Raw genomic sequence first — 20,369 nt, 5'->3', positions numbered from 1 at the left:
AGCCTCTTATCAGAGAAATGATTTGCAAGAGTTTTCTCCCATTCTGTGGGTTGAAATTTCACTTTCTCAATAATGTCCTTTGATGCACAAATGTTTCTAACTTTAATGAGGTCCAATTCATGTATTTTTTATTTTGTTGCTTGTATTTTTTGGTGTCACATGTAAGAATCTGTGGCCAGATCTAAGGTCACGAAGATCTGTACTAGGCATTTTATAATCATCATCCAATTTAATCCTCTCAACAACCCAATAAGATAGGTATTATTATTACCACCATTTTATAGAGAAGGAAAATGAGGTCAGAGAAAGATAAGCTGTCAAGTTTAGTAAGTATTAGAATAAGTCTGTTCCCAATGACCAGGCTCTTATAATTCCTAAGCCAGTTTTTCTCTCCACACTCACAATATGGCAGCTTGCTTTTCTGAAAGGGTAATGAGGGAGAACAAGACAGAAGTCATGGTCTTTTTGTAATTTAATCAGAGAAGTAGCATTCCATCACTTCTGCTGTCACCAGATCCAGCCCACACTCAAGGGAATAATAAGATCATACAAGGGCATAAATACCAGTAGCAAGGATCAGAGAAACCATTTCAGAATGCCTACCACACCAGAATTCTGTTTTAACATCACACATCCTTCCTGGATGATCTTTTTCTCACTGATAGCTTTAATTAGAACCTATAAGCTGATGATGTTCAAACTCATTTCCTGCCACTAAACCATACATTTAACTATCTTCTGGGTAGATCCTCATAAATTGCCTACACATAGACTTACAACTGAATTCTCCAACCTTCTTTTTTTTTTTTAATATTTTATTTATTTGAGAGACTGCACGCGTGAGCACGAGCAGGAGGAGAGGCAGAGGGAGAAAGGGAGAAGACTCTCGACTGAGCAGGAAGCCCAACGCAGGGCTCAATCCCAAGCCCCTGGGATCATGACCTGACCCGAAAGCAGACTCCCAACTGACTGAGCCACGCTGGCACCCCCTTCTCCAATCTTTCTTCTCAAAGGTGATCTTCTTCCCATATTTATCCAAGCCAGGAACCTAACCGTCATTTTTTTTTAAAACTTGAAATATAACTCTGTGCAAATTTAAGGTGTACACTAAGAGTCATTATTTCTTTCTTTCTTTTTTTAAATGTTCCCAGTTACCAGATTGCTAAATAGGGGGAAAAAAATTTTTAAGTTTTTTTTTTTTTTTAACGTAATCTCTGTACCCAAAATGGGGCTTGAACTCACAACTTCGAGATCAAGGGTTGCATGCACTTTCAACTAAGCCAGTCAGGCACCCCTAAGAGTCATTCTTGAGTCCTCAATCTTACTTCCCAGAACTCCCTCAACCCAATACAACCAGTCAGTTACTAAGACATTCCATTCCACTACCCAGATTTCTAGAACCCGTCCTTCATTTTCCATTTCCACTTCTACTATCTTAGTTCAAAGGCTTACCTTTTTAGTCTGGCTTACTGAAGAAACCTAACTTGTCTCTCCCTGTCTCTACCTTATTCCTTTTATTATTAATCCATCTTCTACTATATTAGCAAAGTGATATTTTTTAAGAATGTAAATATGATCACATGCCTACTATGCTTAAAATTTCTCTTACGTTCCCACAACGATAACAGTTGATCGTTCTTAAGCACTTAAGTGCCAACACTATGCTAAAAAGTTGTATACATGATATTGTATCAAATCACAAAAATAACACTCTCAGGTAAAAGCTCTCAAAGTGAGGTCAGAAAAGATCCTAAAGATCACTAAGCATCTTTCAGGGGGTCTGTGAAACCAAAATTATATGCATAATACTAAGATACCTTTTTCCACTCATTCTCTCCTAAGTGACCAGTGCAGTTTTCTAGAGCTTACCTAACATCAGATATAACACTTTGAAAGCAGAAGCAGATATGAAAATCTTTTTCAGTCTGTCTTTTATCAAGCCAGACAGTAAGGAAATTCGAAAAAAAAAAATGTAAAAAAATGCCACTCTTATCAATATTTTTTAGTTTAGAATAGTAATTCTTCATAAAAATGTTATTTCTGTTAATATGTAATGGACATATTCCTATTTTAAAATTTATTAATAAATGTTTTTAAAGATTTTATTTATTTATTCATTTATTTGACAGACGCAAGAGGGAACACAAGCACGGGGAATGAGAGAGGGAGAAGCAGGCTCCCCACTGAGCAGGGAGCCCGATGCAGGGTTGGATCCCAGGATCCTGAGATCATGACCTAAGCCAAAGGCAGACACCCAACGACTGAGCCACCCAGGTGCCCCAACATTTTTAAATTTTCTCAGTTTTAGTTTCTGAAACAGTAAATATAAACAGATTTAACCCACACAAACAATAGCTCTTCCGGGTCACCATAAATCTTTGAGAGTGTAAAGAAATTCTGACACCAAAACATTTGAGAAACACTGTTCTAAGGTTATTATCTCCATTCCACAGACAAAGAAACTAGGGCTTAGAAAGTTGAGTAAGTGGTAGACTGATGTGCACAATAAAGCTGCAGGATTCCAGAACCCAAGCTCTTAATCACTGTATTGCCCTCACCTGTTAGTTATAATCTGGCTCCTACCTACTCATCTCCAAGTTAATGTTCTTTCTCTTCTATCATATTCAGGCCATCACTTCTTTCTACTAACCTTAGTTTCTTCAAATAGAGGTACTTTTTAAAAAAGATTTTTATTTATTTATGTGAGAGAGAGAGAGAGACAGGGGGAAGAGCAAAGGAAGAGCGACAAGCAGACTCTATGCTGAGCACTGAGTCCAATGTGGGGTTCGATCCCAGGACCCTGAGATCATGACCTGAGCCCAAAACCATGAGTCGGACACTCAGCCGACTGAGCCACCAGGCACCCCAAATAGGGGTACTTCTTAAGCTTTATTTTGAAAAAGCAATTCCTACAAGTTGTTCACTACAATAAGATAGTATACCCTTCTAAAGCTTTCTGTAAACCAGACAAACTTAAGCTTTTCAACCTATCAAATACAGTTATAATTCCCTGAATCTGACCTCTTAACAATTTCTTTTTTAAAGCAAACCTCACAGGGCACCTGGGAGCTCAGATGGCTAAGCATCTGCCTTCAGCTCAGGTCATGATTGCAAAGTTCTGGGATCTAGCCCCGAGTTGGGCTCCCTGCTCAGCAGGGAGTCTGCTTCTCCCTCTCCTCCCAATTGATGCATGTTCTCGTTCTCAAATAAATGAATAAGATCTTTAAAAAATACACACACGGGGCGCCTGGGTGGCTCAGTGGGTTAAAGCCTCTGCCTTGGACTCAGATCATGATCCCAGGGTCCTGGGATTGAGCCTCGCATCGGGCTCTCTGCTCAGCAGGGAGCCTACTTCCTCCTCTCTCTCTGCCTGCCTCTCTGCCTACTTGTGATCTGTCAAATAAATAAATAAAATCTTTAAAACAAACAAACAAACAAAACACACACATACAAAACTACCACCCCCAAACCTCACAAAATGTCCACAGGGAGGCCAATGATCATACTACTCTCTGAGGGGACATGTTGGGAACCATGAAACAAGGGACTTAAAGTCATTGCTAACGTTTTTACGTTAGCTACAGTGTATTCATTTCTATAAAAGGTCTATGAATTGAAAAAGAAAAACTATGCTGGACAGTAAGCCACTAAAGATTGTGTACAGTGCTTCAGTGATTTCCTAAACCGTCACGACAAAGATGCCCAAACCAGCTCTTTTTCCTCAGGCATCTTTACAGCAATGCATTTCCTTTTTCACGCTGGCTTTTCTCTCTAGTTGACTGGGGAATTTGACATGGATTCATGTTCACAATATGTAGTTCCAATCCCCATGAAGTTACTTTTTCTTTTTTAATGTTTAAAACTATTTCCCAAAAGAAACCTATCTAGTAGGCTCAACTGTTTCCAAAAATAATTCACTGCACAGGGTAGATTTCCCACTCAGGGTCAAACTGTAAGGTCTATAAGCACAGCACTTAGATAAGACATTAATAATCCAACTGAAATCAATGGCTCGAGTATAATTCCCTATGGTTTTCACATCCCACCCAAACAACTTTATTCTTAAAATTCTCCGCTCAGATCCGCTGTTTCCATTTTACATTGCAAATGTACTCTGTATTTCTTATGCTACTAGCCATAATGGTTTCCATACACATTCAAAAAGATGTCTTCTGCTTTTATAATAAAGTGATGCAAGTTTTTTTTTTTTAGATTTTTTTTTTATTTATTTATTTGACAGAGATCACAAGCAGATGGAGAGGCAGGCAGAGAGAGAGAGAGAGAGGGAAGCAGGCTCCCCGCCGAGCAGAGAGCCCGACTCGGGACTCGATCCCAGGAACCTGAGATCATGACCCAAGCCGAAGGCAGCGGCCCAACCCACTGAGCCACCCAGGCGCCCCTAGTGATGCAAGTTTTAATTACTAATGTGAGACTAGAATCTTCCTTATTCTTTCCTTTAAAATTTTAAAATAATTATATGCATCAACTCGGCTATTAGTTCATTATGCAAGATCTTTGTCATATGGTGCCCAAGTTAGTCAACAAACAGTTAAAGAAGCTTTGGTTTTTCAAGGAAAGTGGTTTTCCAAGGATTTTCACATGACAAATGATAACACATTTAAAAATGCATCACTCAATAAGGTTGTCAGAAAACTTACACATCAAATCAGGAAACCAGTGAGTTGCGGAAAACATGGTCTCACTTTGTGTGAATTTTTTCTATTATGTAACCAATAATGATATTCCGATATCCCCATGAGGGAGAAGTGGGGGAAGGAAAGAATTCAACGAGCCCAAGTCACATATCAAGTAATTTAATACTTAGTTCTAAGATACTAGCTTTGACATTATCATAACCCAAACTAAAATGACAGGCGTGGCATTAACAAAAAGGAAAAATACTGCTAAAATGAACTACACTAAAATTCAAAACTTCTGTTTAAATTGGAGAAATCTGGGGCGCCTGGGTGGCTCAGTTGGTTAAGCGACTGCCTTCGGCTCAGATCATGATCCTGGAGTCTCAGGATCGAACCCCACATGGGGCTTTCTGCTCGGCAGGGAGTCTGTCTCCCACTGACCTCCCTCCTCTCATTCTCTCTCTCTCTCTCTCTCTTGAATAAACAAACAAAATCTTTTTAAAAAAATGGAGAAATCTGGATTGTATGTCACTACACAATATGGATTGTATGTCAGACGATTGTATCACGTTAAATTTCTTAAGTGCACTAAAATCATATTGTAGATATGTAGGAGAATGTCCTCATTCTTTAAAAATAATGCTAAAGTACTTATGAAGTGTCATGGTTTCTGTAGCTAGCTCTCAAATTGTTCAAGAATAAAATAATAAAATATATGTGGAAAGATAAAGCAAATGTGACAAATGTTAACAATTGGTGAACAGGTGAAGGCTATATAAGTATTGTACTATTCTTGAAACATTTTTTAAAAAACATTTTATTTATTTCTGAGAGAGAGAGAAAGCATGTGTAAGAGAACGCAAGTAGGCAGAATGGCAGGCAGAGGGAGAAGCAGAACTCCCTGCTGAGCAGGGTGCCCAGCGCAGGGCTCAATCCCAGGACCTTGGTATCATGACCTGAGCCGAAAGCAGATGCTTAACCAACTGAGCCACCCAGATGCCCCTATTCTTGAAACAATTTGAAGAGATCTGAAACTTGACAATATGTAAAATTCGGAGAAAAAAAAACAAATTTTGGTTCATTAACATATACCATTAAGAAAAATCAAAAGTCAGGGGCACCTGGGTGACTCAGTGGGTTAAAGCCTCTGCCTTTGGCTCAGGTCATGATCTCAGGGTCCTGGGATCGAGCCCCGCATCAGGCTCTCTGCTCAGCAGCGAGCCTGCTTCCTCCCCTCTCTCTCTCTCTCTGCCTGCCTCTCTGCCTCCTTGTGATCTCTGTCTGTCAAATAAATAAATAAAATCTTTAAAAGAAAAAAAAAAAAAGAAAAAAAAATCAAAAGGAAAGCCATAGAGAGGGATAAGATATTTGCAATTTTTATAACTGACAAAGGATGCATATCTGGATAATGTTAACAATACTTACAAATCAATTTTTTTAAAATTGACAATCCAATTTTAAGATGGGCAAGAGATATGATAAACACACTTTACAAAAGATGTTATCCAAATGGCCAGTCAACATATGAAAAGGTGCTCAACCTCATTAGTCGTCAGGAAAATGGAAATTAAAACTACACTGAGATACCAGTCTATTAAAATAGTTAGAATTAATTAATTAACTTGTTTATTTATTTTATAATGGTTAGAATTTAAAAGCTGAGCATATGTCTGTTAGGAAGGACCTGGAGCAAGTGAGATTGCCAAAGTGTTTGTAAACTGGTAGAACCACTTTGGAAAACTGTTTGGAAGTAGTATCTATTAAAACTAAACATATATATATATATATATATATATATATATATATATCCATAACCCAGCAATTCTACTCTTAGTTATATATACAACAAAAAAGCATATACCAGAAAAACACATACCACGAATGCTCAGAGTATTTATTTATAATTACCAAAAGCTAGAAACAATTCAAATGTTCATAATGGGCAGAATGAAAAACTGTTATGTTCTTCCAACGGTATACTACACAGTGATGAAAATAAACAAATGACTACTAAACACAATGGGTGGATATCGTAATCAAAAATGTTGATGGGGCACCCGGGTGGCTCAGTGGGTTAAAGCCTCTGCCTTCAGCTAAGGTCATGATCCCAGGGTCCTGGAATTGAGCCTCGAAACAGGCTCTCTGCTCAGTGGAGAGCCTGCTTCCCTTCCTCTCTCCCTCCCTGCCTCTCTGCCTACTTGTGATCTGTCAAATAAATAAATAAAATCTTTAAAAAAAAATGTTGAACAAATGAGGCCAGACACAAAAGAGTATGTAACTTGTGAGTCCATTTACATAAAGTTCAAAGACAAACTAAATTCTTTCATGATACCATGTCACAATAGTGCTTGCCTTTGGGAAAGGGGCAGGTAATCACTGGGAGAACCTTTGGAAAGGTTCTATATCTTCATCTGGTCTGGGTCACGTTCATGGGAAAGAACCAATTTTCTGAAAATTCATTAAGCTGTAATTTGTGTACTTTTCTTTATGTATATTTTACTTCCATTTTAAAAAGTTGATTAAAGAACAAAAAATGATGTCACAGTGGAATATTTTCATATTCTGAATCAGGTCTCATCTTACTTCTCAACCAAAGACCTGCAATTTCATTTAAGACTGATACACATTCAAATAGTTCTTTGCTCCTACTGAGAAGTTAATACTGAGTATTGTTCTCCAACTACAGGAGAGAAAAGCCAAAAGCATTAAGCTAGACAAAATCTTGGCCAATGTTTGCTCATGAAAAGACAGCTCCTTCACCAACTAAGCCATCTCTTGCCCTTGACCCAACAGGTTACCACTTTTATTCCCAAATTTCTACTTCTGGAAGAAGGTGCTAAGGATGGGAAATGAAGTATCACAACTTTCCCCTTGCTATTCATCACTTGCTTAAAGTAATCAATTGTTGTTAATGGATCTAGTCATTTTTATTTAGGAACAGTCCATAAAAGAGTTTACAATTTTAACTGCACAGAAAAATTAGGAGGTAGATCTTTCAAGTAACTATAATTTTGTTTCTAGATGGTATACAATTTTTCTCTATTTCTTTATTTTTTCTACTCAACAGAACAGAATGTGCTCATTGTGGGTAATAAGGAAAATTCAAAAAATTTTAAATGACAACAAAAAGATCACTTGAGATAGGTAATAAAACATTATTTGTGCATTTCTGGTGCTTATAGGGCAGAAAAAAATGTCTCTTCCTTTAGGGCAGAAAAACAAACCAAAAACATATTGGTGTATTTCCTTTCTATCATTTGTCTATGTCCACGCTCTCAAAACAAAACAAAACCAGAAGGAAAAAAACCTTGATTTTGTGTTCGCATTACAACTTTTTCACTTGCAAGTATCCTTACATATAATGAGCAGTTTTCTGTAATTAAATTCTCTTTAATGTCTTAACATTTTTAATGGTCACATTGTCTACTGTAATTCACTTGATTATGCATGCCCCCAATGTTGGACTTTAAATTGTTTCACTATGTGCATTTCCCTACCATACATGCTGTACAATTAAACAGAATGTTACTTTGAAACCAACCCCATCCAAATTAATGTATGCCCTGCTTGCTTTCCTCTATCCTTGCCTGCCCCAATCCCTACCCCAAATGAGAAGAGAATAGAATACCACAAGCGTTTTATGGTAAAATCCTCTTTGTGTAAAAAGCCATTTCAGAGGCAACACTGGGTTTATGAGACAACTTGACTAATGGACAAAATATATGAGTGCTTATAAGCCTTAAAGGTAATTTGAGGCTTTGTGTATCCTAATTTGTTAACCAAGGGAAAAATGAGAAATAATGGCATGTTTTATTTCCCATTATCATAATACGTTTTGAAAAACAAAATACTTAAGGCTAAACTGACAATTTCTAATTACGAGGAATAACCCTGATCCCTTCGAAGTGGGATTTCTAGATTCTATACTGTATGACTCCCTAACAGGATGCCGTGCTAATGACTCTGACAGAATGATACAGCAGGGTCTGAAACAAAGAAAACAAAAGCTAAATTTCATCTGGTATTTGAGAAGTGCAGATGACAACACGGTCTTTAGGTGCTTTTGCATCAAGTTCCCTGGCTTTATTATTCAGGTTAAAATAATTTAAATTTATACTTCCTTGAACTTCCCTGTCAACAGATACACTCAAGAAACATTAAGAAAAAAGTTCATCCTCACAAGGAACAAACACTAAAGATATTACTATTTTGCCTACCAAGTTAGCAATGACTTTAAAATTATAATACTTTGTGTTCGCAAGGGTGCAGGGGTAGGAAGTGCCCTTCTAGAAGACGGTAGGGCAGTGGATTTCCTCTCTGTCGGAGATCTTACAAACCTCCGGCTACTTGTAAAATGCTGTCTTCACTTCTGGGAGGACCCGACCCTGTTGCTGATATAATACAAATACAGCTGTTGATTAACAGATGTATCCACATCAAATATTTGGGGCCAATTACCGTTATTTTAAACATTTATTTTTGAAGTATGGTTGACATACAATGTTACATTAGTTGCAGAGGTACATACAACACGGTGATCTGACAATTCTATACATTATACAATGCTCACCACGTAAATGTAGTTACCACATCATCTCAATCTGTACTTCTGAAATTGTTTTCCAGCTAACAGATTTGGACGTCAACTATATATAAAGGCCAAGTTCCTGAATTGCTACAGGGAGGCTAAGTGAGTAAAATATCACTACTATGGAAGAAAACTATACAAAAGTAATTTATTCAACTGAGAGGCCTGATGATCTGCCAAAGAGTACTGTAAAGGGACTACACAGACCCGTTTCTGAAGTTATGGCTATCTTGTTTCACGTGTGTATTTCCCTGAGAGAAAAATATCTACCCAAAACATTACCTGCTGCCCAAACTAGACAAGAGCACTGCTGTCACTCTATTAATAATATCCACCTACGCAAATGGCTTTTACTTATTTCTAAAAAAAAAATTAAGGTGCCTGTCTCCTAAGAAACATATAAGAGAGTTTGGTGATGTTTTTCTGTAACTGGATCTCTCTCCTTCTTCTCAAGTCCCTGTAATTAGTCAGACTCAAACATCATGCTAGACTCTAATTTCAGCTTACCCTCTAAGATCCATCCAGGCAGTTACCTCGTTCTGGAAGTGACAGAGCTGAAACATCTACTGTCAGCGCCCCTCCTTCCATTCTCACGGCCGCCATTCATTCAAGCCCTCACCTCTTCGTGCTGGACTCCCGTAATGGCTTCCAGCCTCCTGGCTCTACCATTCCATTCTATCCTATGCACCAATGCCTGCTAATGGTGTGACTTCCCTACTCAGAAATCTTCAATGATAGAATTTTTAGTGACACAGAAAAGTGCTTAAGATAGAATAAGTGAAAAAAATGCACAGGCTAAAACTATGTATATATATACTATAGTCTCGGTTATGTTAAAAAGCATGTTTGGGGGCGCCCGGGTGGCTCAGTGGATTAAGCCTCTACCTTTGGCCCAGGTCATGATCTCAAGGTCCTGAGATAGAGCCCCACATTGGGCTCTCTGCTCGGCGGGGAGCCTGCTTCCCCTTCTCTCTCTCTCTCTCTCTGCCTGCCTCTCTGCCTACTTGTGGTCTCTGTCTGTCATATAAATAAATAAATAAATTTAAAAAATAAAATAAATAAAAAGCATGTTTGTGCATATGTAGGGACACAAGCAGAAATGTAAACACAACATCCATACACAAAGGGAAAACAGTGGGGCAAAAAACACATTCAATGGGCGCCTGGGTGGCTCAGTGGGTTAAGCCGCTGCCTTCGGCTCAGGTCATGATCTCAGGGTCCTGGGATCGAGTCCCGCATCGGGCTCTCTGCTCAGCAGGGAGCCTGCTTCCCTTCCTCTCTCTCTGCTTGCCTCTCTGCCTACTTGTGATCTCTGTCTGTCAAATAAATAAATAAAATCTTTAAAAAAAAAAACAAAACAAAACACATTCAATGTTTTTTCTTAGTGGTAAGGCTATACAGTTTTTACTTCATCTTTACAGTAACAGATTTATGGTAAAGTCTCTTATAGTGTCTCTATAAACCATCTATAGTGAACACATAAATAATGTTAGAGCCATTAAAATACCTTATTTTTTTTAAAGAGTTCATTTATTTATTTGAGTGAGAGAGAGAGAGACAGAAAGAGAGAGACGTGAGTAGGGTAAAGGAGTAGAGGGAGAGGGAGAAGCAGACTCCCTGATGAGCAGGGAGCCCTGATATGGTACTCGATCCCAGGACCCCAAGATCATGATCTGAGTCAAAGGCAGATGCTTAATTGACTGAACCGCCCAGATGCCCCTGAAATATCTTTTAAAAAACGATTTCACTTGCCTCCATTACCTTTAAGCCTAACTCCTTACTTCCTAGAATTCAAGGCTCTCCTTAATCCAGTCCCTGTCTCCTTCCTTGTCTTAGTTCTTATGACCTTGATGTCACCTGGGCTTCTTTAAGAACCAGATTAGAGATCACTCCCACCATTCCTTGAGCACAGCTATTCCTTCAAACTGTTTTGCTCTGAATACTCACTCCACCTGGAATACGGTCCCTTCCCACTCCCACCTAACAAGCTCCTATGTGTTCTTTAAGGTCTATTTTCAATGATCCAGAAATAGCAAATACTACCACACCCCTTCCTCTTGCGCACAGCAGATAACACTGACTGACTTCTCTGAATCCAGGCTCCTTCTCAAAATCCTCAATTCAATGGCCCTAGATGATCCTAACTAATCAATCCATGTTGGTATATAAAATGACACATACCTGCCATTCCTATAGTAATCTAATGTAATTACCCTCTTCTTCCCTACCCCATAGGTCGTTATACTCTTATGGAGCTTATCTCCTCTACCTTCTATTAAGAATCATTTACTTAATTGTCTTATCTCCCTTTCCTACTAAATTTTAATCTGCACAAGGCAGTAATTATGTCTTATTCATCTTCATATCCTCTGCAGAGCCTTGCAGGAGGTCAGCACTCAAACACTTGCTGAACTGAATACGTCTTTCTTTTCCTATTACCTCATCACTCAAAATGGCTCAATATTTGCAAGTTTTATTTTAAAACAATTAGATTCTTCTTGAAGAACGACTAATGAGTTAAAGTTTCTTTCATCAATTTTAGCCAACATTCCTGCCTTAACTTAATACAGCAGTGTCTGATCTCACACAGTAACCCACAGAGTGAAAGGACAGAGCAAGGTAGGCTGAGATGAGAACTGAGCCCATTCTGAGGGGGCTTATACCCAGATACAGAAGCTATTGAATTAAACTACCACATTTTTAGAATCTTTTCTACCAATCTCTTTAATCAAAAGCAAAATGTTACTTCTGACAATAGAGAAATTAAAGGACTCTGAGCATCAGAAATACATATTGCTTTGAAAAGGGTTTTAAAAACTGGGGAGATGAAAAGGAAAAACAAAAATCGAAAAAATCAAGCAAATTAGGCAAAGAGTCTGGTGAAGTCACAAGAATGTCTTACCTATATCAGAAACCCAGTTGAAGAGAGAGGGTAGAAGCAAAGTTGGGAGTACAGTAAGACTCATACTGCCATCTAGAGGTTAAAGGATAGACGATTTTCCTCCTCAATCAATCAGAGGCAGTGAATTTATTAACTCCTATTATAGAGACTCAACAGGCCTTATAAAGTAAGCCAGACAAATATCTCTGCTGTCAGGCCACAAAGAAGAATATCGAGGCTGTAAGAGTCCCACATTTTCTCTCCTCCTCTTCCTTCATAAATTAAAATAAAAAATCTAAAGGCCAGAGTTATCTGTTCTTTAGAATTTTATCTAGATGGGAAATAATTTCTAGATATAAATGGTCTTTTTTTTTTTTTTTTCCAAAAAAGTATACGCCTAGAGGGTAGAGAAATCTACTATACCACAGGCTAACTTGGAAGTTTTCCTTTGGTACCACCTCCTAAGAAAGCTGTACCAAACAGTTTCTGGTACAGACAACTTCATCACTGACAGAATGAAATAGCAGGAATGGGGTCATCTCGATCTTTTTAGAATACAATGTTGCTTTTAAAAACTATGTAAGTGACTAAATTTAGCCAAATAACAGTCCCAGTGAAACTTCTAAAGAATATACAGGATTAGACTACAAATTAGTATAAAAAAACAAAACAAAACAAAAACCCTGTATCAAAAACAAGCTAAATTTCATAAAGCTATTCTCAGAGAGTAATATGCTCATTGTGAAATTATTTACATTAGTAACTGTTTAGCCTATCTTTTCTTTTTTTAAAATTTTATTTATTTATTTGACACAGAGAGAGAGCACAAGCAGGCAGAGTAGCAGGCAGAGTAGCAGGCAGAGGGAGAGGGAGAAGCAGGCTCCCTGCTGAGTAAGGTGTCCGACACCGGGCTCAATTACAGGACCCTGGGAACCCAGGTGCCCCTAGCCTATTTCTTTATACTACAAAGTAAATTTCAACCCAGACCAAGTAAATGAGTATAAATTGAGATTTTAATTTATTTTGTAGTATAAGATAAAGCATAATCAAGAACAAACGCATCACATTCAATACCTCTTCATGATAAAAACACTCAATAGAAAAGGTAAAATTTCCTCAGACTCACAAAGGACATCTACAAAAAACCCACAACTAACATCACACTTAATGTTTTTCCCCTAAAGTCAGGAAGAAGACAAGGATGTCCACTTTTACCACTTCTATTTAACCCTGTACTGGAATTTTTAGTCAGGGCAATTAAGCAAGACAATGAAATAAAAAGCATCCAGATTGGAAATAAAGAAGTAAAACTATCTCTATTTGCAGATGACATGATTCTGTATATAGAAAATCTTTTTCTTGTTTTTTAAGTAAGCTCCATGCCCAGTATGGAACCCAACATGGGGCTTGAACCCATGACCCTGAGATCAAGACCTAAACTGGTATCAAGAATCAGACACTTAACTGACTGAGCCATCCAAGCACTGCTGTATCTAAAAAATCTTAAGTAACCTACTAAAACTCTATTAGAACTAATAAATGGGTTCAGTGATGTTGCAGGATAGAAGATCAACATACAAAAGTTAATTGTACAGTTGACCCTTGAACAACATGGTTTAAACCACGCAGGTCCACTTACATGCAGATTTGTTTTTGATAAACACAGTATTACAAATATATTTTCCCTTCCTTATGGTTTTCTTAACATTTTCTTTTCTCTGGTTACTTTATTATAGAATACAGTATATACTACATATAGCATAAAAATATGAGTTAATCAACTGTTCATAAGTAAGGCTTCATGTCAACAGTAAGCTATTAAGTAACCTAGTTAAGCTTTGGGGAGTCAAAAGTTATAAACAGATCTTCAGCTGTGCAGAGATTTGGCACCTCAAGTCCCATTATTCAAAGGTCAACTGCATTTCTCTAAAGTACTAATAAGCTTAAGAAACAAATGAACATAGGGTGGAAAAGAGGCAAATCAAGAAACAGACTCTTAACTATAGAGAACCAGCTGATGGTTACTGGAGGGGGGGGGAGCTAAACAGGTGATGGGGATTTAAGGAGGCAGCTGTGATGAGCACCGGGTACTGTGCATTAAGTGATGAACCACTAAATTCTACACCTGAAACTAATATTATACTGTATGTTAACTAACTGGAATTTAAATAAAAACTCGGAAAAAAATAAAGCACCAATGAACAAACTGAAAATGATATTAAGAAGACAATGCCATTTATAACATCAGAAAATAAAATACTTAAGAACTGATTTAACAAACAAAATGTAATACTTATACTTTGAAAACCACAAAACATTCCTGAAAGAAATTAAAGGCCTAAGTAAATAGAAGACATACTACATTCATGAATCATTTTAATATTAGTAAGATGGGAATACTCCCCAAACTGATCTACAGATTCAATGCAATCTCTACCAAAATCCCAGCTGACTTCTTTGCAACAATTGTCAAGTTAAAATTTCTTCGGAAATTCAAGAAACCCAGAGTAGCCAAAACAATCTTGAAAAAGAACAAAGTTGGAAAACTCACACATCGCAATTTCAAAACTTACTACAGAACTAAAGTAATCAAAACAATGGGGTAGTGCCATTAAGGACAGATATACAGATCAATGAAGCAGATTTGAGAGTCCAGGAAAAAAACCCTTGCATTTATGGTCAATTGATTTTTAACAAAAATGCCAAGACAATCAATAGGAAATTAATAGTCTTTTCAACAAATAATGTTTGAAACAACTGGCTATCCACATACGAAACAATGAATTTGGATCCTTACCTTATACCATGTACAAAAATTAACTTAAAATGGATCAAAGACAGAAATGTAAGAGCTAAAACTATAAAACTCTTAGAAGAAAACATAGGCATAAATCTTCGGGACATTGGATTAGGCAATGGTTTCCTAGGTATGAAACCAAAATACAAGCAACAACAACAAAAATAGATAAATAGGACTTAAAATTTTATGCTTCAAAGGACATCATCAAGAAAGTAAAAAGACAACCCATGAAAATGGGAGAAAACTTCTGCAAAGCAGATATATAATAAATGATCTGTTTCTAGACTATCTAAAGAACCCTTAAAACTCAATAAATACACAAATAATCCAATTCAAAAATGGGCAAAGGACCTAAACAAACAGTTCTGCAAAGAAGATATACAACTGGCCAATAAGTACATGAAAACATGTTCAATATCATTGGTTATTATTCAAATGTAAATGTAAAAAATGAGATACCACTTCACATCCACTAGGATGAATGATAACTTTTTGAAAACAAAAACAACTACTGGCAAGAATATGGAGAAACTGGAATCCTCATACACTGTTGGTGGGAATGTAAAATGGTGCAGCCAGTATGGGAGAGAAGACAGTTTCACAAAGGAGTCAGATGTAGAATTATCGTATGACCCAGGAATTCTAGTTAAAAGCCCAAGAGAACAGAAAGGTAAATCCATACAAAAACTTGTAAATAAATGTTTATAGCAGCATTATTCACACTAGCCAAACAGAAAAGATACAAATGTCCATTACCTGGGGGATAAGTACAATATGGATAACTGGTGAATATATCTATACAAGAGAATATTATTTGGCCATAAAAAGAAATTAAGTACATGCTACAACATAAACATTGAAAACATGTTACACACACACAAAAAAACAGTCACAAAGACCACATACTGTATGATTCCATTAAAATGAAATGTCAATAGGTCAATTCAGGGCGCCTGGGTGGCTCAGTCATTAAGCCTCTGCCTTTGGCTCAGGTCATGATCCCAGGGTCCTGGGATCAAGCCCTGAATAGGGCTCCCTGCTCAGCGGGAAGCCTGCTTCTCCCTCTCCCACTCCCTTGCTTGTGTTCCCTCTCTTGCTGTGTCTCTGTCAAATAAATAAATAAAATCTTAAAAAAAAAAAAAAAGAAGAAGAAGAAGAATAGGTAAATTCATGAAGACAGAAAGCAGATTAGCAGTGGCCTAGACGTGTGGGCCTAGGAGGCAAATAAGGAATGAATGCTTGGGTACTTTCCACTTTTCAGATAGGGAATGGTACAGTGTTTCTTTTGGGGGAGATAAAAATGTTCTACAATTGTGATGATAGCTGTACAATTCTAAATATATTAAAAGTCACCAAATTGCACACTATAAGTAGGTGAATTGTAGGGTGTGTGAATTATATCTCAACAAAGCTGCTATTAAAAAAAAGAAAAAAGAAGAGAAAAAGAAAAAAGAACAAGTGCATCAGAGTCCCAAGCTTAGCTTTAATTTCAAATGGCATGATCCTCTGCTTTCCCAATTTTCACATTCTATTTAAAAATATTTTGAACATAGAAGCGCCTGGGTGGCTCAGTGAGTTAAGCCTCTGCCTTCGGCTCGGGTCATGATCTTGGGGTCCTGGAATCGAGCCCCACATTGGGCTCTCTGCTCAGCGGGGAGCCTGCTTCCCTGTCTCTCTCTGTCTGCCTCTCTGCCTACTTGTATCTCTCTCTCTGTGTCAAATAAATATTTACAATCTTTTAAAAAAAAATCTTGAGTATAGCCATTAATTAGCTCATCTACGTGGTTTCTAGCCCTCAGAGACAAGAGGGAAAACATTTTTTTAAAGGGGAAAAAGTGTTGAGAATCAGTGTTCTATAGGATTCACAATGATAGTTCCATAGGTTTTCCCTTTTTTTTTTTTTTTTTAAGATTTTAAAGTAATCTCTACACCCAACACGGGCCTCAAATTTAAACCCTGAGATCAAGAGTCACATGTTCTTTCAACTGAGCAAGCCAGGCACCCCTAGTTTCACTGATCTTAGGAATAAAGCAACCATTGGACGACTGAAAAGACTAAATCAGGATCATGTCCAGGTCATAACAATGATGGGGTAAGATTCAAGTAGAAGACAAAATAAAACCATCATCAACAGGCTTCACCCTATTTTTACTATGTGTGGTTGATCATCCAACCACTAGAGGAAAACTTGCAGACGCTACAAGACCTGCAAACGTTACTTTTCATCAATAAAACACCAACTATCCAGAAAAAGAACAATTTCCAGAAACTTTCACCTCTTCCGTTTTAAGTCAATGGATTTTATTAGAAAAATTCTATCATTTCACCCGAAGTCATGAGCAGCTGACCATTCATTTAATCAGCAAATACACAGTTGTGCATTTACTACATGTCAGGTACTCTATAGATTAGAAAGACAGAACACAGTACGATTTTTTACCAGAAAGAGTTACAATCAATCAAGGGATAAGACATGTACCAAAATCTCCCAGAATGGTAAAAGTGCCATACAAATGAAACAAATGAACCGCTCTAGGAGCAATCTGGGAGGCCAGGAGGGTTCACTTTCCAGATAAGGAATGAAAAGGAAAGGCTGATGAAAGAGGTAAATTTGGGACCAAACAGTGAAGGATGAATAGGAGTTCTAATATTAGAAATAGGTCAAGGAGAGCTCTCTTAGAAAAAGGAATAGCATGGATAGAATTAGGAAGACAGCCAAGTGTTACACGAAGCGTTGAGTATTTCAAATGTGAACCGTACACGGTGTTTTGGTAGGGAAGAAGTAAGGAAGAAATGCGGTCATTAAGCTAGGGCCAGAGTGAAGAGGATTTTGAATGCCATGTTAGAATATGAATTTGATCGCATGGTCAATAAAGTACTCGTAATGACTTATGAGCAAAGGACAAAAGAAGCAAATGATACTTAGAAAAATTATTCTGACAGCCTGGAATGGGGTGGTTGAAAGGCAGGGAGACTGGTCTACAACAGTTCCAGCAAAACAGAAAGGACATTGTACTCAGAAAGAAGCAATGAAAATAAAATTCTTTATATGGTAAGGCAGTTTACAATTTTCCATATTTCTATGTACTTCATGGCAATTTCATATTAATTAACTGCTCAAATCAAGCCAAGGGACCCCAGTCATGACAAGCTATAAACGCCTATACAAAAAAATTACTGCACTCCAAAATCCCAAAAGGGTTATCTGAGACATAATCATGTACCAAATCAAAGGGCATAGTTCATCTTCCAAAAGACACAATCTAGTTACTAACAGCCCTAGAAGATACACATTATTTCTATACTAACATATAACAATGCTCTAGGGAAGTGACAAACAATCATGTTTTGAGGACAAATATTTTTTGCATTTTTTTTCTTTCCATCATCTTTATCAGTGCAGATATTTGCATGAAAACAGGATCACTGGTCCTTGGGGATTCATCAGTTCCTATTGCTTATTTTTCATCCATGTCATCCTCTCAATTAATGCAGGAAAGAGGATTGAGACATCGAAACACCAGATTAGGGTGTCAAGTAAATGTCAACCCCTAGAGTAGATGAATAATCTGTAAGGACAAAAAAAAGATCTTGTTTTTATGCAAATACACTATATACAACAAAACAAAGAGAGACTGTACCCAAGAAGTCTAATACATATCAATATAAATCTTTCCAATTCTATTAGCTAAAACTATTTTCTATATGTCAGTTAATTTGTTGCAATCAGGAAAAAATGACAGTAAGTTGCAAAGCTTTGCTACAGAAATTGAAATAAGGCTGAATTTTGAATCAGAAAATAATTTTGAAAAATCTTAGCTGTGCTCATGGGACTCATATGGCAGAAATGAGCATTTCTGTTACAGAATTTTGGTTCAGTGCTTAAGGTGGCTGAGTTAAGTGACTGCAAATTCCCACCTATAATGTCTTAAGTTTCAGAAATACAAACACTGAATGGTAATAATATTTTTAACTGTGGATTAAAAACTAAAACAAACCACACCAAGTTTCTGACTCTGTGGAAAGCCACTAAAATAAACTTTACTGATGTTTAGGGGAACTCTTTATTCTAAAAACTGATAAAAAGAAAGACTCATTTATCCTGTAGTAAGAGCTTTCAAGGTAAAATAAATAGTTGATAAGATAAAATCCTTTATAGAAAAATTCTAGCTAATAACAAAAAATGACAGAATTAGAATATTACCATCTGGCAACCTATAATAAAATAGGGGATCTAGGCAGTTACCAAAAGCTGCTAAAACTCTTGTGTAAGGCTGATGGAGAATTTTATAATGAATAATCAGGCTAACAATGCCTTCATCAACTAATTAATTTTAATATCACAAAGAGAGATCAGCAGACATGATGTACTTTCTGATGGATATATACAATTCCATTCAGGAAACAGCCAAAATAAAAATAGACTCAACCTGTATCTGTGAAAGCTACAAGATCTAACAACCAGGAAATAAAAAGGGATAAATGAACATATTAAGCACTACCATAGGAATGTGAACAACAAAATCCACAATGTATAAAATTCTACAGAATAACTAGGTTCAATAAATAGCAAGGGAAAATAAAAGGGGGGTGGAACTATGAGAGATGAAGATAGACTTAAGAGACATATCAATCAAATACAGTGTATAAACCTTATTCAGGACCTGATTCTAATATACCAACTGTATAAAGACAATTATAAATCAACCAGGGAAATCTGAATCCTGATTAGCTATTTGACGATATTACACAAGCTTATTAAAAACTTTTAGGCATGGGGCCCCTGGGTGGCTCAGTCATTAAGTGTCTGCCTCTGGCTCAGGTCATGATCTTGGTGTCCTGGGATGGAGCTCCACATTAGGCTCCCTGCTCAGTGGGAAGCCTACTTCTCCCTCTCTCACTCCCGCAGCTTGTGTTCCCTCACTTTCTGCCACTCTGTCAAATAAATAAATAAAATCTTAAAAAAAAAAAAATTTAGGCATAATAATGGCATTGTGGTTATATTTAAAAAGGTGAGGGTAGAAGAAGACAGATCTTGTCTTTTGGAAATACATATGGAGTTATTAGGCGATGAGGTAATATAATACCTAAGATTTGCTTTAAAACAGGGGCGCCTTGGGGCACCTGGGTGGCTCTGTGGGTTAAGCCTCTACCTTCAGCTCAGGTCATGATCTCAGGGTCCTGGGATCGAGGCCCACATCGGGCTCTCTGCTTGGCCGGGAGCCTGCTTACCGCCCCCCCCCACTGCCTACTTGTGAACTGTCAAATAAATAAATAAATCTTTAAAAATAAATAAAATAATTATGGGAGGCTGTATAAGTGAAACTGATTGGCCCATATGCTGACTATCAAAGCTGGGTCATGGTCACATACGGTCATTATTCTATTCTCTCTACTTTGGTGTATGTTTAAAATTCTCCATAATAAAAAATGGGCGAAAATTTTATCTTTCTCAGTAGGAAA

At 37.3% G+C, this 20,369-nt stretch overlaps 1 protein-coding gene across 5 annotated transcripts in view; it reads right to left on the bottom strand.

Moving 5' to 3' along the window:
• Positions 1–20,369, bottom strand: part of LIN52 (lin-52 DREAM MuvB core complex component) — a 138,792-nt gene that overhangs the window by 102,549 nt on the left and 15,874 nt on the right. The window contains exon 6 of one of the 5 annotated variants that reach the window (XM_032837526.1): positions 10,192–10,205. The exons of 3 other annotated variants lie outside the window; for them this stretch is intronic. In XM_032837526.1, coding sequence (XP_032693417.1) covers positions 10,204–10,205 — 2 coding nt within the window. In that variant the 3' untranslated portion in view covers positions 10,192–10,203. Of the gene's footprint in view, positions 1–10,191; positions 10,206–17,931; positions 18,476–20,369 lie in introns of those variants that run through there. One more of the 5 variants, XM_032837522.1, reaches the window with a different exon arrangement.

This window comes from Lontra canadensis, unplaced genomic scaffold, assembly GCF_010015895.1.
Source record: "Lontra canadensis isolate GAN:19392208 unplaced genomic scaffold, GSC_riverotter_1.0 scaffold98, whole genome shotgun sequence".
Classification (NCBI taxonomy): domain Eukaryota; kingdom Metazoa; phylum Chordata; class Mammalia; order Carnivora; family Mustelidae; genus Lontra; species Lontra canadensis.
This window is presented reverse-complemented; position numbering and strand designations above follow the sequence as displayed.